At 39.8% G+C, this 16803-nt stretch overlaps 1 protein-coding gene across 7 annotated transcripts in view; it reads left to right on the top strand.

The window, feature by feature from the left end:
- The window catches only part of Bicd1 (BICD cargo adaptor 1), a 226762-nt gene that overhangs the window by 121542 nt on the left and 88417 nt on the right, over nt 1-16803 (top strand). For all 7 annotated transcript variants that reach the window (XM_045139438.1, XM_045139437.1, XM_045139436.1 and 4 more), the window contains exon 3: nt 16385-16537. In XM_045139438.1, the coding sequence (XP_044995373.1) occupies nt 16385-16537 (153 nt within the window). The remainder of the gene's footprint in view (nt 1-16384; nt 16538-16803) is intronic.

The raw sequence follows: 16803 nt of genomic DNA, 5'->3' as shown, positions 1-16803 counted from the left end.
TTCACTTTCTCAAAACTGTAGAATTTTACTATGCATTTTTTTCTGTTCTAATTTTTGCTTAGTATTTCATCTGTGTGAAGCTTAGTTTTGTGTGTGGAACAATATGAGAATTTAAGTAAAAAAAAAATCTTTTCTAAAAATGAGGCTAAATCAGGCTTGAAATGAAGGCAGCTTCTTCAGAAGAGTGATACTAATCAGAGCCATTATGAAAGAAGCTCTTAGGTCATATCAAATTTATTAGTCATTATGATATAGTCGTCTATATGAATTTTATTATATATGATATTACATTTACAGGTGTCATTATACCTAAGGTTGAAAAGTAATAATATAGGTAGTAGGTAAGGGAACAAGGACTGCTTCCTGAAAAAGTAAGGAAGAAGGAATTGTTAACTTGGTTAGGGAGTTAATTGAAATTTTTGGAAATGTAAAGATTTGGGCTGGGTGTGGTGGTGAATGCCTTATTCTAGCACTCCAGAGGCAGAGGTAGGAGGATTCTCATGGGTTTGAGGACACTCTGAGACTACATAGTAAATTCCAGGTCAGCCTGGGCTACAGTGAAAACAAACAAACAAACAAACAAACAAACAAACAAGCAAATAAGATTTGGGGCCTAGAGAGATGGATTAGCAGTTCAAGTGCTTGTCTTCAAAGCCTGAAGACTTAGGTTTGATGCCTCAAGAACACACGTAAGCCAGATGCACATTGTGGTACATGCATCTAGAGTTCATTTGCAGGGACTAGAGGCCCTGGCACACCCACTTCTCTCTTTCTATCTAATAAATAAATAAAAATAAAAATGAAGATTTGGCTTAGGTAAGGTAGGAAGTAAAAGAGACTAGTATTGAAGCAATATTTGAAATATTTCAAACAATTTTAAATTTAAACATGATTGAGATTAAGAAATTAACTAATTTTGAAGTTTAGTTATCGAGTCCTTAATAGAAGGCTTATGGTTTTTACTTACTTGGTCCAGAGATCAAAAGGTCTTAGCTTTTTTTTTTTTTTTTTTTTTTTTTTAACTGCTGCTGTGATTCTTCTAGTTGCCCCTGAAGGCTTTTCTAACTAGAATGAAACAGACATGTTATAAAAGCGGGGCTTGCTCGTGATGGACAAAGTATGTTTCTTCTGTCCCTCTTATGGATTTTTAAAAATATTATTTACTTATTTATTTATTTGAGAGAGAGAAAGAGGCAGAGAGAGAGAGAGAATGGGCTTGCCAGGGCCTCCAGCCACTATAAACAAACTCCAGATGCATGCGCCCCCTTGTGCATCTGGCTTACATGGGTCCTAGAGAGTTGAACTGGGATCCTTTGGCTTTGCAGGCAAACACCTTAACCACTAAGCCATCTCTCCAGGCCCCTCCTATGGATTTTTATGATGTCAGCACTCTTTTTTAAAAAATTTATTTTATTTATTTATTATTTAAGATAGATAGATAGATGGGGGGGGCACATGACAGCACATCTAGCCACTGCAAATGAACTCCAGATGCGTGCACCACCTCGTGCATCTGGCTTGTATGGGTCCTGGGGAATTTAACCTGGATCCTTAGGCTTCATGGGCAAACATCTTAACCACTAGGCCATCTCTCCAGCCCAGCTTTTTTCAAAAAGTTAAATTTACTTTTTTATTGACTAATTCCATAATTATAGACAATAACCCATGGTAATCCCCCCCACTTTCCCTTTTGAAATTCCACTGTCCATCATATCCCCTCCCCCTCTCAATCAGTCTCTTTTATTTTGATGTCATCATCTTTTCCTCCTATTATGATGGTCTTATATAGGTAGTGTCGGGTACTGTGAGGTCATGTATATCCAGGCCATTTTGTGTCTGGAGGAGCATGTTGTAAGGAGGTCTGCCCTTCCTTTGGCTCTTACATTCTTTCTGCCACCTCTTCCACAATGGACCCTGAACCTTGGAAGGTGTGATAGAGATATTGCAGTGCTGAGCACTCCTCTGTCACTTCTTCTCAGCACCATGGTGCCTTCTGAGTCATCCCAAGGTCACTGCCATCTGAAAAGAGAAGCCTCTCTAGCCAAAAGTGAGAGTAACATTAATATATGAGTGTGAACATTAAAAGAAGTGTTTACTGGGAAGTTTGGTCAGCATACTATATACATTTATCCAGATAGCAACAGATGTTACACCCCTAGGGCTCATGACTACGCCATCATAGGTTTTCAGTACCAGGCATGCATTCCCTCCTGTGGAGCGAGCCTTCAGTCCAATTGGAGAGCAGTTGGTTTCCCCCATAACATACATACCACTATTGCATCCATTGACTCATTTAGCCTGGCTGGCTAAATTTAAGGCTTGCAGTGTCCACTGTTGAGTATCTCCACTAGTAATTTTTCTCTCTCTCCTGTTGATCTGCATGCAATATAGCTTTTCCCAGCTTTCTGTCAGCTGGTTTACACAGAGGTCTTTAGCTCAGCTCCAGCAGATTTCTCAGTGCAAAAGGTCTTAGATTTAGAACTAACTAAAGTATATTAGGATGAAAAAGCTAGATGTTTGATTACTCTTGATAATTTGTTATTATCATTTGCTCATTTTATAAGCAAAATGAAAATTTGTATAATTAGGCCCAGTTTTTATCTATTAGAATAAGTTTGTAGCAATCAAATAGAAGTTTTACTCAACAGGGAAGCATAAAAAGAAACACTTAGGAAACCTATTGTTGTAAATAGGTATTTTAGGCAACAAAATAAAGGCTTTATCAGATGGAAAGCACAGTATTTAGATATAATTTAATTATAAGTTTTAAGTGTCTCTTTTAACACAGAATTTTTATTGGTGATCCATTCTGTGAACATTAGTAGAGTAACATCTATGAGATCTATTGTAACAGAATCAAACACTTTGTAAACTTTTAAAAGTAGAATTATATTTAAGAGAACTTGAATTTTGATCTTAGAACTTTAACAATATTTAATAATATACCCTTATTGTCCTTTGTTTAAATTTTAACTATATCCTAATCAGAAATTAAACAACCTCTTTACAACCTTTTTAGTCTACCAGCACATATTTTTTATTTTATGTCCCTATTTAGGACCAGATTTTGGGTCAGGAGTCTGTGGCTTTTTAAAAATATTATATTAGAGTTATATAGTATAGAATTAAGGGTATATGATGGAGAGTGGAGTTTCAAAGGGGAAAGTGGGGGGAGGGAGGGAATTACCATGGATTATTGTCTACAAAAACATAAATCAATAAAAGAAAATAAAATTTCAAAAAGAGAATTTAACCAGCTGGATCCAGTTTAGATAATCCCAATTCTGTTGGCCATATCCACAGCATCATAATGGGGACTCAGCCAAACATATGCCTTCTTCTCTCCATCAGGCCTGGTCAGGCTGGTGACTTTGGCCACAGCATTGTCATAAAGTTTCTTCACAGTCTGTTTGATCTGCAGCTTGTTGGCCTTCATGTCCACAGTGAACACCAGTGTGTTGTTTTCTTCTGTCTTCTTCATGGCCAGTCTGGGTGGTTGGTGGGACTTGATGATGGCACAGTGGTCAAGCTTCCTTCTCCTGGGGGTTCTCTTCTCAGGGTGCTTAGGCCGCCTCCAGAGGCATAGTGTCTTGTGTCACTGGAAGGTGGGTGACCTGTGGATCTTCTTTTTGTGGCTGTGGACGCCTTTCAACACGGCTTTCTTGACTTTCAGAGTCTTTGTTTTGTCTTCAGCTATGGGAGGGGCAGGTCTTGGTGAAAAGCCTTTGCCTTTTCCCCTTTAATTCTCCCAGGGACAAAGGAAATTTGGCTTGTATTCCAATGACCTCCAAGTCTGACATCTGCCTTGTTTTCTAGCTCAGGAGGACCTGGAATTCACTATGTAGTCTCAGGGTGGCCTGGACCTCACAGAGATCCCTCTGCCTCTGCCTCCACCTCCCGAGTGCTGGCATTAAAGGCGTGCACCACCATGCCCAGGTAATGTCTGTCTTTTAAAAGTGGAGAGAGAGAAAGAACCCAAATTTTAGGAAGATGGACACCAGGTTAGAGTCTGACTTCTTCAAGCTGAAGTGGGCTGGAGAAAAAAACTAGGGGGAGGTCTCTATTCTTGTTGACTTTTAGGTCTTGGAGAACAATCAAGAGGGGTCCAAAGAGACAGAGTTAGTCTGTTATAGGACCCTTTGAGGTACATTGATGGAACTGTAGAGGTTCAGAGGTCATTTACATCAATTTTGCAGTTTTGACTTTTATAAATAAATAAATAGACAAAACTAGTTGAAGTATGTCTTGATTTTGTTAATGGCTCAGTCCTTTAGTTGTCAAAGCTTAACACTACATATACCTGAATTTTAACCTTGATATGAGGCATGGCACTATAAATAAATGTACTGACTTATTATAAAGAGTTAAGTATATTAAGGTGAGAGGAATAGATGGAAACAACTCTGCATGTTAGCCCATTTTATCTTAACTGAAAACACAATAATTATAATTTTCATGGTCCCCTTGTGTAGAAATGAATCCTAAAACTAAGGAAGCTGTGGCTCAACAGAAAGCATGTATTCTGATTTTTTTTTTTTTAATTTATTTGAGAGCAACAGACAGAGAAAGAAGGAGATAGAGAGAGAGAATGGGCATGCCAGAGCTTCCAGCCACTGCAAACAAATTTCAGACGCATGCGCCCCCTTGTGCATCTGGCCAACGTGGGTCCTGGGGAATTGAGACTTGAACCGGGGTCCTTAGTCTTCACAGGCAACTGCTAAGCCATCTTTCCAGCCCTGATTTTTTTCTTTTTTCGAGGTAGGGTCTCACTTTGGTCCAGGTTGACCTGAAATTTACTATGTAGTCTCAGGATGGCCCTTGAACTCTCAGTGATCCTCCTACCTTTGCCTCCCAAGTGCTGGGATTAAAGGTGTGTGCCACCATGCCTGGCCTAATTCTTTTTTTATTATATTTTTTTATTTTATTTGTTTATTTATTTATTCTTTTTAGAGAAAGAAAGAGTCAGAGAGAGGAAATGGACACACCAGGGCCTCTAGCCACTACAAATGAACTCCAGATGCATGTGCCATTTTGTGCATCTGGCTTACATGGGTACTGGGGATTCAAACCTTGGTCCTTAGGCTTTGCAAGTAAGCACCTTAACTGCTAAGCCATCTCTCCAGCCCATATACTGATTCTTAACAGTAATAAATATAGGCAAAACATATCAACATTTTTGTGTTTTGTCACTAAACCCAAATTAGTCACTTGTTTAAAGATTTAAGTCATAATAAATGTTCAGGAGGCAATGTTAGAAGCAAAATCAAATTTTTGTATATAAACATGTCTATGGTTATAGTAACCATGAACAACCATAAAGTCAGAAATACATTGTAAACCTGTTTTTAGCAATATAACATTCATCTTAAACTACATCAGTTAGCATCAAAACACTTAATGATGATAAGCAATGGAATAGTTAATGACCACGAATTTAGTCACACATAAAGACAGACTACATGAAGCATGACACATGATATGACATGGCTGGCAAGCATTAGACATGACAAAGAACATGAAACATAAAAAGACATCTTTTTTTTCATAAAATTTTACTTGTATTTTAAATTGGTGTGTACTTAATCTAAATGGCAGGGCAACAGCTATATGTAGTTTGAATTTAAAACTAACATGTTTTTTTTCTTTTAGTGGCCACTAGCCACAGACAAGGGGGCTGAGGCTGTGGGACCTCCCTTGGCTTATCTGCTTATTTTATCTAGCTGTGTGGCAGGAACTGTTTTTTGTTTGTTTGTTTGCTTTGTTTTTTGTTTTTTTTTTTTTTTTCACAGCCATTCAAGGGTTAAGTCTCTGTGGGCTGCAGACTGTGATTGTCCCACCTTTGCTGCCTGCAGGTTTCTCTTGGGTGGCTTGTAATGAAAAAGGGGAGAAGGTAAAAGGAAAAAACAATCCCTAGAAGCCACATAGTGATTTTAATCTTTAGCAAGGATTCAGAAAGAAGTTCCCTTTTGGAGGCAGGCATGGGGAGTTTAGGAGAGTTTGGTTTTGACCTAGTGGGATGGCTCAAGTTTGATATGAGAGGGAGAGACCCAAGCAAGTTAAAGCTGGCTGAAAGACCTGCTTTGTCCTTTGGGACCTATAGGAAAGCAGCCTAGACAGAGAAATGGGTGTGCATGCAAATAGGAAAAGGCTTGAACATAAGGATCATCTGATCCCTTCCCATTTTGTCTTCTGAAGTTGTCCAAGTCAGTGAGGACTTGTTAATTGAAAGTTCCAAATTGAAGCCAGGTGCAGAAAGCCAAATTAAAAGTTTGGCTTTGAGGTAAGGTGGGACTAGATAGCAAGTCATCACTTGATACCAAAATAAGGCCTAAGGCTTTAGAGCTAGACAGAGATCCTAGGAGCCGGCATCCCCATCCCAAAAGCCAGAGGCAAGAGAGCTGAAGGACCCCTAGAGGACAACAATCTATGGCACCTCTAGATTGCATTTGAGCCTTACCTTCATGGCATTTGGTGAAGTGTTGGATGAAAGGGAGGATCAAATGACAAGGAAACCCCTGTGCTGGGAGTCAGAACAAATAGGAAAGTAAATAAAGAGTTGAATGGGGGAGCAAAAGACTGGAAACTGAGTTAACTTGAAGTGTCAATAAAACCCCAGTAGTACCAGGTTTGCAGGTTACAGAGACAAAGGTTACAAAAACCAGAGGCTTCAGGTCAGCCATTTTAGTAAGCACAGTGGACATTTGAACTCTTGAAGGGATCCATTATGGAAAGAAGAAAATGAACAAGGGAGGGGAGAGAGTCAGAGGAGAGTTCAAGGACCATCAGGGGTATGGTAAGTTCTCAAGAGAGTAGCCCTGGACAGAAAGTTCTTACTCTCTATGAGTGAGCTGCTAATCCCCATGAAGTCCACCAGGATGAGGGGAAGGGGGAAAGGTTGCTGGGAGGCAACCAGATTTTGGCACCAGTTGTTGGAATTCAGGATTGACTAGAGCTATGTGATATTTTCTAGAGATTTTTTAAAATTTATTTTTATTTCACTGACTGTGTTTTTCATTGCTAGTATTTCTGACTGGTTTTTCTTTATTATTTCTACTTCCTTATTCATGTCTTCTGTTGACCTCCTTATTTCATTAAATTGGTTTCCTGTGTCTTCTTTGATTCCTTTGATTTCTTTTTTTTTTAATTGTTATTTATTTATTTATTTGAGAGCGACAGACAGAGAGAGAAAGAGGCTGATAGACAGATAGAGAATGGGCAAGCCAGGGCCTCTAGCCACTGCAAAGGACCTTCAGATGCATGCACCCCTTGTGCATCTGGCTAACGTGGGTACTGGGGAATCGAGCCTTGAACCAGCATCCTTAGGCTTGACAGGCAAGTGCTTAACCACTAAGCCATCTCTCCAGCCCTCCTTTGATTTCTTTAAGCTTATTTATAATCATTCTTTTGGAATCTTTTTTAGGCATTCCCACTAAATCAGTCTCATTGGAGGTCATTTCTGATGGATTTATCATTTTTGGTGGATTTATATTGTCTTGCTATTTTTGTTTCTTGTATTATAGTGTAGAGATTTTTGCATCTTGGATTAATTGAATGCTTGGATTTTCTAATTATTTACAGTATTATTAGATGTATCAATTGATCTGACATGGGTGCTAGGTGTGGCCCTTAAGACTTTCAGAATAAGCACAAAGTGACCCTAGGTGTTGGGTTTGCTTGTTATGCAAGTACTCTAGTGGGCTGGGTGGGACAAAATACAGCAAATTCTAAAACGTAACTAAACAATATGTACATTCAGTGAAAATAAGCACAGAGTATTTATACAAGAGTAGGTATTATAACAGATCTTCTAACAAAGTCAAAGTCTCTAAGGATGTGTGTTGCCCCACACCCTTCATCCTGCCAACTGGGAGGCTTAGATTTTTGGTCTGCAGAGGGTTGCAAGGTCAGCTTGTGACCAAGTGAGACACTGCCCCAACGAATGACAGAAGAGGAGACAATGGCACTATAAATCAGGAAGCATCAAAGGACAAGCCCAGAATATAGCTAATTTAAGAATGGCCAATCCTACCACCCATCAGATTTAACACATAATTTACCTTGATATGGAAGGTGCAGTTAGCACTTCCAATACAAGCCTATACACCAGGCTTTTTTGGCAGGTACTGACCTGGTGTAATCTCAGTTACCTATTGGGATGGCTTTGGTCTCAGCTAAGCTGTACACACACTTGGGTCCCTCTTTGCTGCACCGCAGACTTGGGTAGGCTGGCTGGGTCGGTGGGTCACTGCTTTGATCCCCTGTGCCAGGTGCAATGTAGGTGAGCTTCCTTCCCCAGGTCTCCGGTGCTTGCTGGCACTTGTGCTGGTGGTGGGGGAAAGGGAGGCTGTTGATGGTGGCTGACATTCTCATGAGCTGCTCCACTGGTCCCTGCTGTCCTCCCCTTCATGTTTCTTGAGTTTGTGAGGAGGCTGGTGTGAGTGGACAATCCCCTCACCTGACTTTTCCTGTGGCTCAGGTGGAGCCTGGAGGTCATGGCCACACAGACTTGGTGCCACTGCTCTGGAACTGCTTCTGCTTCATCTTTTCCTCCTATTTTGATGGTTTTTTGTTGGTAGTGTCACACACTGCAAGGTCATGAATATCCCATTTTGTGTCTGGAAGAATGCCTTGTAACGCATCCTACCCTTCTTTTTGCTCTTACATTCTTTCTACCACCTCTTCCACGATGGACCTTGAGGCTTGGAAGTTTTTTGTTTTTTTTCTCAATTTTTATTAACATTTTCCATGATTATAAAAAAAATCCCATAGTAATACCCTCACACCCCAACTTTCCCCTTTGAAATTCCATTCTCCATCATATGCCCTCCCCATCTAAATCAGTCTCGCTTTTATTTTGATGTCATGATCTTTTCCTCCTCTTATGATGATCTTGTGTAGGTAGTGTCAGGCATTATGGGGTCATGGATATCCAGGCCATTTTATGTCTGGAGGAAGCATGTTGTAAGGAGTCCTACCCTTCCTTTGGCTCTTACATTCTTCCCGCCACCTCTTCTGCATTAGACCCAGAGCATTGGAAGGTATGATCAAGATGTTACTCAGTACTCCAGTCACTTCTTTCCAGCACTATGATACCTTCTGAGTCATCCCAAGGTCACTGCCATCTGAAAAGAGATGATTCTCTACCAAAAGTGAGAGTAGCATTAATATAAGGGTATAAATATTAAGAGAAGTGCTTAGTGGGCAGTTTGATAAGCATAGTATATACACTTTTCCAGATATCAGCAGATGTTACACCCCTAGGACTCAAGACTACCCCTGTTTTAAATTTTCAGTATCAGGGATGTGTTTCCCACTCATGGAGCGGGCCTCCAATCCAATTGGAGGGCAGTTGGTTTCCACCATGACAGTCGTGCCACTATTGCACCTGTTGGTTCACTTGGGCTGGCTGGCCAATTATAAGGCTTGCAGTGTCCACTGTTGAGTATCTTCACTGGTGATTTCTCTCTTCCATTGAACTACATGTAGAATGGCTTCTTCCAGCTTTCTGTCAGCTGGTCTACATGGAGGAGGTTATCAACTCAGTTCCAGCAGGATTTCTCAGTGGCCTTGCAGCCTAAGTATGTGAAGTCTTCAGCAATAGGGTCTTACCATCTATTCCTGGTGGGAAACCAAGGTCCTTGGCAATGGCCTATAATGTTTTGGGGGTATCAGGGACCTCCCTGGCCAACAACTCACTGGCGGTATCCCATCCCTGGCCCTGAAAATTTTCTAACAACGATCTATGGCTCCTGAGTGTTCCATTGTCTAAAACTGGAGGATTCCATATGATTTATTTATATCCTCTTAGAATTTGATTACCCTCCCTCCACCTTTCCTTTATTCAATCTCTTCCCCTGACCTCACTTTGGGCCTTTTCACCCCCGTTAATCTATTCTTCTACTTACATATATACAATACCAACCTATTAAGTACCCTCCTCCCTTCCTTTCTCTTCCCTTTATATCTCCTTTTTAACTTACTGGCCTCTGCTACTGAGTTTTTTCCTTCTCACACAGAAGCCCAATCATCTGTAGCTAGGATCCACATATGAGGGAGAACATGTGGTGCTTGTCTTTCTGGGCCTGGGTTACCTCACTTAGTATAATCCTTTCCAGATCCATCCATTTTCCTGCAAATTTCATAACTTCATTTTTCTTTGCCGCTGAGTAGAACTCCATTGTATAAATCTGCCACATCTTCATTATCCACTCATCAGTTGAGGGACATCTAGGCTGGTTTCATTTCCCAGCTATTATTAATTGAGCAGCAATAAACATGGTAGAGCATGTACTTCTAAGAAGATGGGATGAGTCAGTCCTCAGGATATATGCCTAGGAATGCTATAGGTAGGTCATATGGTAGATCAATTTTTAGCTGTCTTAGGAACCTCCACACTGATTTCCCCAATGGCTGGACCAGATTGCATTCCCACCAGCAGTGTAGAAGGGTTCCTCTTTTTCCACATCCCGCCAGCATTTATGATCATTTGTTTTCATGATGGTAGTCAATCTGACATGAGTGAGATGGAATCTCAATGTAGTTTTAATCTGCATTTCCCTGATGACTAGGGATGTAGAACATTTTTTTAGATGCTTCTTTGCCATCCATATTTCTTCTTTTGAGAACTTTCTATTTAGCTCCATAGCCCATTTTTTAACTGGCTTGTTTGACTTCTTAATATTTAACTTTTTGAGTTCTTTGTATATCCTAGATATTAATCCTCTAGCAGATATATAGCTGGCAAAGATTTTTTCCCATTCTGTAGGTTGCCTCTTTGCTTTATTCACAGTGTCCTTTGCAGTACAAAATCTTTGTAATTTCATGAGTTCCCAGTGGTTAATCTGTGTTTTTTTTGTTGTTTTTTTTTTTTAATTTTTATTTATTTATTTGAGAGCGACAGACACAGAGAGACAGATAGAGGGAGAGAGAGAGAATGGGCGCGCCAGGGCTTCCAGCCTCTGCAAATGAACTCCAGACGCGTGCGCCCCCTTGTGCATCTGGCTAACATGGGACCTGGGGAACCGAGCCTCGAACCTGGGTCCTTAGGCTTCTCAGGCAAGCGCTTAACCGCTAAGCCATCTCTCCAGCCCAATCTGTGGTTTTATTGCCTGAACAATTGGGGTTATATTCAGAAAGTCTTTGCCAAGACCAATATGTTGAAGGGTTTCCCCTACTTTTTCCTCTAACAATTTCAGAGTTTCAGGTCTGATGTTAAGGTCTTTAGTTCATTTGGATTTAATTCTTGTGCATGGTGAGAGAGGAGAATCTATTTTCATCCTTCTACATATACATACCCAGTTTTCCCAGCACCATTTGCTGAAGAGGCTGTCTTTCCTCCAGTGAGTATTTTTCGCATTTTTATCGAATATCAGGGTCCTCTATTCTGTTTCTTGATCTACATGTCTGCTTGTACCAGTACCATGCTGTTTTTGTTACTATGGCTCTGTCTAATAGGTTAAAATCAGGTATGGTAATACCTCCTGACTTATTTTTGTTGCTCAGTATTATTTTAGATATTTGATGTTTTTTGTGATTCCAAATGAATTTTGGATTGTTTTTTCTATTTCCATGAAGAATGCATTTGGAATTTTGATGGGGATTACATTAAATGTATAGATTGCTTTTGGTAAGATTGCCATTTTTACAATATTGATTCTTCCAATCCAGGAACAAGGGATGTTTTTCCATTTCCTAGAGTCTTCGGCAATTTCTCACTTGAGTGTTTTATAGTTTTCATTTTAGAGATCCTTTACTTCCTTGGTTAGATTTATTCCAAGGTACTTTATTTTCTTTGATGCAATTGTGAATGGGGTGATTCTCTGATTTCATCCTCTGTATGTTTGTTGTTAGCATATAGGAATGCTACTGATTTCTGTGTATTTATTTTGTATCCTGCTACAGGGCTGCAGGTGTTTATCAGCTCTAACAGTTTGCTGGTAGAGTCTTTAGGGTCCTTTATATATAGAATAATGTCATCTGCAAATAATGATAACTTGATTTCTTCCTTTCCAATTTGTATCCCTTTTATGTGCATCTCTTGCCTTATTGCTGTGGCTAAGACTTTCAGTACTATATTAAATAAAAGTGGGGACAGTGGACACCCTTGTCTTGTTCCTGATTTTAGTGGAAAAGTGTCACGCCCGCCTCACCAGCAAGGAGGACGCCACAATCAGGATTCTTCTGAACACACTTTATTGGGGACTGCCAAACTGCTAGATGCGAAGATGCGAAGACCCAGAACCACGAAAGGCAACTGTTTATATAGGGTTTAGGCTGCTTACCCACAAATGATTGGTCAACTGTGGATATGTGGCCACCAGTGATTGGTTACTTTCTGGATGCCTCATTAGCATCGGCCCGCAACGGGTTGGAGCATGCGCACTGTGCTAAATTTACACCAGCTGTGACCAATAAGAGGCCAGAAACCGGCGCCAGCTTGTAATAGCGTCTGCGCGGCTCCTAACAGAAAAGCTTCCAGTTTTTCCCCATTTAGTAATATGTTGGCTGTATGCTTGCCATAAGTTGCCTTTATTATATTATATTATATTATATTATATTATATTATATTATATTATTATATTTATTATAGTATAGTATAGTATAGTATTTATTTGACATGGAGGATTCTTTCAAGTGTTTTCTGTAGAGTTGGTTTTGTCTTCAAATACTCCTTTAGCTTGCTTTTGTTGTGGAATGTTCTTATTTCTCCATCTATTTGAATGGATAGTTCTGCATGATAAAGTAACCTTGGTTGACAGTTGTTATCTTTCAGAATGTGAAATACATCACCCCAAGGCCTTCTGGTTTTTAAAGTTTGTGTTGAGTCATCTGCTGTAATCCTGATACGCTTGTCTTTGTAGGTAACTTGATTTTTCTCTTGAACTGCTTTCAATATTTTTTCTTTAGTTTGTGTTTTTGGTAGTTTGATTATAATATGGTGAGGAGAGGTTCTTCCCAGGTTTTGTCTGGCTGGTGTTCTAAAGGACTCCTGTACCTGCATTGGCACCTCTTTCCCAATTTGGGGGAAGTTTTCTTCTATGATTTTGTTGAGGATGCCCACTATGCCTTTTGGAGTAAAATTCTTCTCCTTCTACTATACCCTGATTTCTTTTGTTTGATCTTTTCATAGTGTCCTGATTATCTTGAAATTCCCACTCATACTTTTCTATAAGTTTGTCTTTCTCTTTGTTGGACTGTATTAGATCTGCCACCTGGTCTTTTAGCTTAGATATTCTGTCCTCTCCTTTATCTATTCTACTGGTGAGATTTTCTGCAGATTTTTAAAATTTCATTAACTGTGCTCTTCATTGCTAGTAATTCTGATTTTTCTTTATTATTTCTATTTCCTTATTTATGTCTAGTATTGACTTCTTTATTTCATTAAATTGATGTCCTGTGTTTTCTTTGATTCTTTTGATTTCCTCTTTCATTCCTTTGATTTCTTCTTTGACTTCTTTGAACATATTTATAATCATTCTTTTGAAATCTTTCTCAGGCATTTCCTCTAACTCGTCCTCACTGGAGGTCATCTGTGATGCATTAATACTTTTTGGTGGATTTATATTGTCTTGATTTTTGGTGTTTCTTGTGTTATAATGTATATATTTTTCCATCCTGGATAATTTAATCATTGGATTTTCTAGTTAGCTGGGTATTGTTAGATGTATCAGATAATCTGATGTTATATAACTTCAGGGTAGGAGCTTAAGGCATTAGGTGTGGCTCTGAAGACTCAGAGTATTTATCCAAGAGTAGGTATTATGACAACCAGATCCTCTAACTGTCCTTTAGCGTGTGTGTGGTGCCCCACCCACACCCTTAATCCTGACAACAAAGAGGTTAAGATTTCTGATCTGTTGAGGGTTCCAAGTCAACTTGTGACTGGGTGAGACCCTTTCCTGGTGTAATCCCAGTTACCTCTGCTCCTGCTTGAGTCCCACTGTCGGTTCAAGTTGGTGTGGCCGGGTCCCTGGACCGCTGCTCTGTTCGCTGGAGGTGGCCACTGCGGTGGGGGAGGGGAGGCTGCTGGTGCTGCTTTAGTTCTCTCACTGTTCCATGTGTTCTTCTACCTTGTGATCTGCTCCTCCGTTGTTCACTGTCACTCTCCCTTCACGTTTCTTCCGTTTGTGGAGAGCTCCGGTGTGAGTGGAAATCCCCTCACCTCGCTTTTCCTGTGGCTCAAGCTGAGCCTGGCAGCTTTCTGGTGCGTTGCCGCTGCTGCCGCCTGCCCGAGCTGGTTCTGCAGGCCTCTGTGGGCTCTGGATGCTCTGGATCTCTCCTTCCTGCTGTCGTTTCCTATACACATTCCATAGCAGTCTTTATTCTCTGGCTTTTACCTTCTTTCTGCCCCTTCTTCCACAAAATTCCCTGAGAATTGGAGGGGTTAATATAGACGTCTAATTTTGGAGTGAACGCTTAGTTACTTATTTTCAGCACTTCAGTGAGTTCAGTGAGTTTTGAGACTCTCCAATAAAATGAGAATAGTGGTAAAAAGCAGAGAAAGAAGTTTAATCAATGTGGCTACATTGGGAAGACTAAATGAAGGGATTTGGTGACCCAAATCCATCACTGAAGTACTTATTTGAATTTTAGGTTTTAATACAGGGAGCACAAGGTATGAATAATTAAGCAGTCCTGGTTGAAATGCGGTCTGATTGATCCTGCCTTAGTTCTGGGCCTGCGCATCAATTAGAAGTCCTTATTGCTTGAAGGTACAAGCTTGTCATGTGACTTATTTAGAAGATTAAAAAATTATCTATTTAGGGGAAGAGAGAGAGAGAGAGACCACCAGAGCCTCCAGCCATTGCAAAGGAGCACTAGGTGTAGGTGCCGCCTTGTGCAGCTGGCTTACGTGGGTCCTGGGGAATTGGACCTGGGTCCTTAAGCTTTGCAGGCAAGTGCCTTAACCACTTAGCAATATCTCCAGCCATATTTGGAAGATTTTGAAACACAGAAGGACATTCCCAGAGTGTGATAAGTAGGTATTATAAGAAAATTATATTTTGTAAACTTTTTTGCTGTTGCAAAGTTTTTGAGCTATGTGATGTGAATTAAGGATATTCCTTCTGGGTCTGGGAAGATGGCACAGTAGCTAAAGGTACTTGCTGAAAACTTTGTTGGCACAGATTTAGTTCCCAAGGCATCTACATAAACTGGATGCAAAAAGTGGCAGAGGCATCTGGCATTCATTTGCAGTGACAAGAGGCCTTAGAATACACACAAAACACATAAGTAAGTACCAACATGGCTGTGTACACAGTATACATAACTAATAAAAACAACCACATAAATAAAAAAATACCTTTTCTTAAAAAAGGACACTTCTGCTATTCAGAGAAAACATTTAGACTATTTTTCATTATTTGCATAATTATATATGAATTTACTTGTCCTTTTACTTATTTCTTTGAAGTTTGTTTAAGAATGATTTTTAGAGTTTGGAGAGGTGGCTCAGTGGCTAAAGGCACTTGCTTGCATACTCTGGAAACCTGGGTTCATATCCACACTACCTACGTAAAGCCACAGAGTAGCCCATGCATCTGAAGTTTTTTTTTGTTTTTTTGAAGTGGCAGGAGGTCCTGGCTCATCCATTCCCTCTCTCATTCTCTCTCTCTCTCTCTCTGCTTGAAAATAAATAAATAAAAATATTTATTAAAAAGAATTATTTTTAGATATCAAATTGTTGAGTCAGGTATGTACTTTGAAATTTTTGACAGAGGGCTGAGGAGGGCTCAGTGTGTAAAGTGCTTGCTGTGTAAGTGTAAGAACCCGAGTTTGGATTCTTAGAAACTATGTAAAGTTGGATGCTATAGTGCTAGTATCTCTAATCCCACTGTCTCTATAGTAATAAGGGAGGCAGAGACAGGAGAATCGTGAGCCCCTTCAAGCAAAGTGGAAGGCAAGGACCAGTAGTTATCTTCTGATCTCCGTAAGTGTGCTGTGGCATGCATGTACCTACATTCTCTCTCTCTCTCTCTCTCTCTCTCTCACACACACACACACACACACACACACACACTACAAATATACAAACACATACAAAAATTTTAGATTTTTTCCTAGAGCAGGGCATGGTGGTTCATGCCTTTAATCTCAACACTCAGGAGACAGAGGTAGGAGGATCACCGTGAGTTCGAGGCCAGCCTGAGACTACACAGTGAATTCCAGATCAGCCTGGGCTACAGTGAGACCCTACCTTGAAAAGCAAAACAAAATAATTTTTTTTTCCCTACATATCACTAACTTGCCATTCAAAAAGGTAATGCAAACTTAAACCCAAGAAGTATCTCTATTACTTAACTGCAAGGTCTGTTTACATTTCATAAAACTAAGAATAAGGAATTGTGTTGTTGTTTTTTTTAACTGACTGTTTGTATTGTTTCAGAACAATGAGATGTTGGAACTCCAGAGAATACGGATGAAGGATGAAATCCGTGAATATAAATTCCGGGAGGCCCGACTCCTTCAAGACTACACTGAACTAGAAGAGGAAAATATCACATTGCAGAAACTAGTTTCCACATTAAAACAGAACCAGGTGAGGTTTAAGAAGGTTTTTATTTTAGATATATCACAGATGGATCTATATTTTTGACAGTTGGAGTTCAAAAATTTTTTTCATGGCCTCTTAATCTTCTCCCTGCAATAGCAATACACTGGAATTTCCCAACCTTCCTATTTCAGCTAAAATGCACATGAAAAAAATACGTGAGTAAGTTTACATTAAAGCTTTAGTTCGTAAGAATAATTTAGTTTATGCTTTAAGAGTAAGATAATTTGGTTTAGGAATAAGTTAAATGTGTC

Source organism: Jaculus jaculus, chromosome 22, assembly GCF_020740685.1.
Source record: "Jaculus jaculus isolate mJacJac1 chromosome 22, mJacJac1.mat.Y.cur, whole genome shotgun sequence".
NCBI classification, from domain to species: domain Eukaryota; kingdom Metazoa; phylum Chordata; class Mammalia; order Rodentia; family Dipodidae; genus Jaculus; species Jaculus jaculus.
The sequence above is the reverse complement of the archived record's forward strand: the minus strand, read 5'-3'. Positions and strand labels throughout refer to the sequence as shown.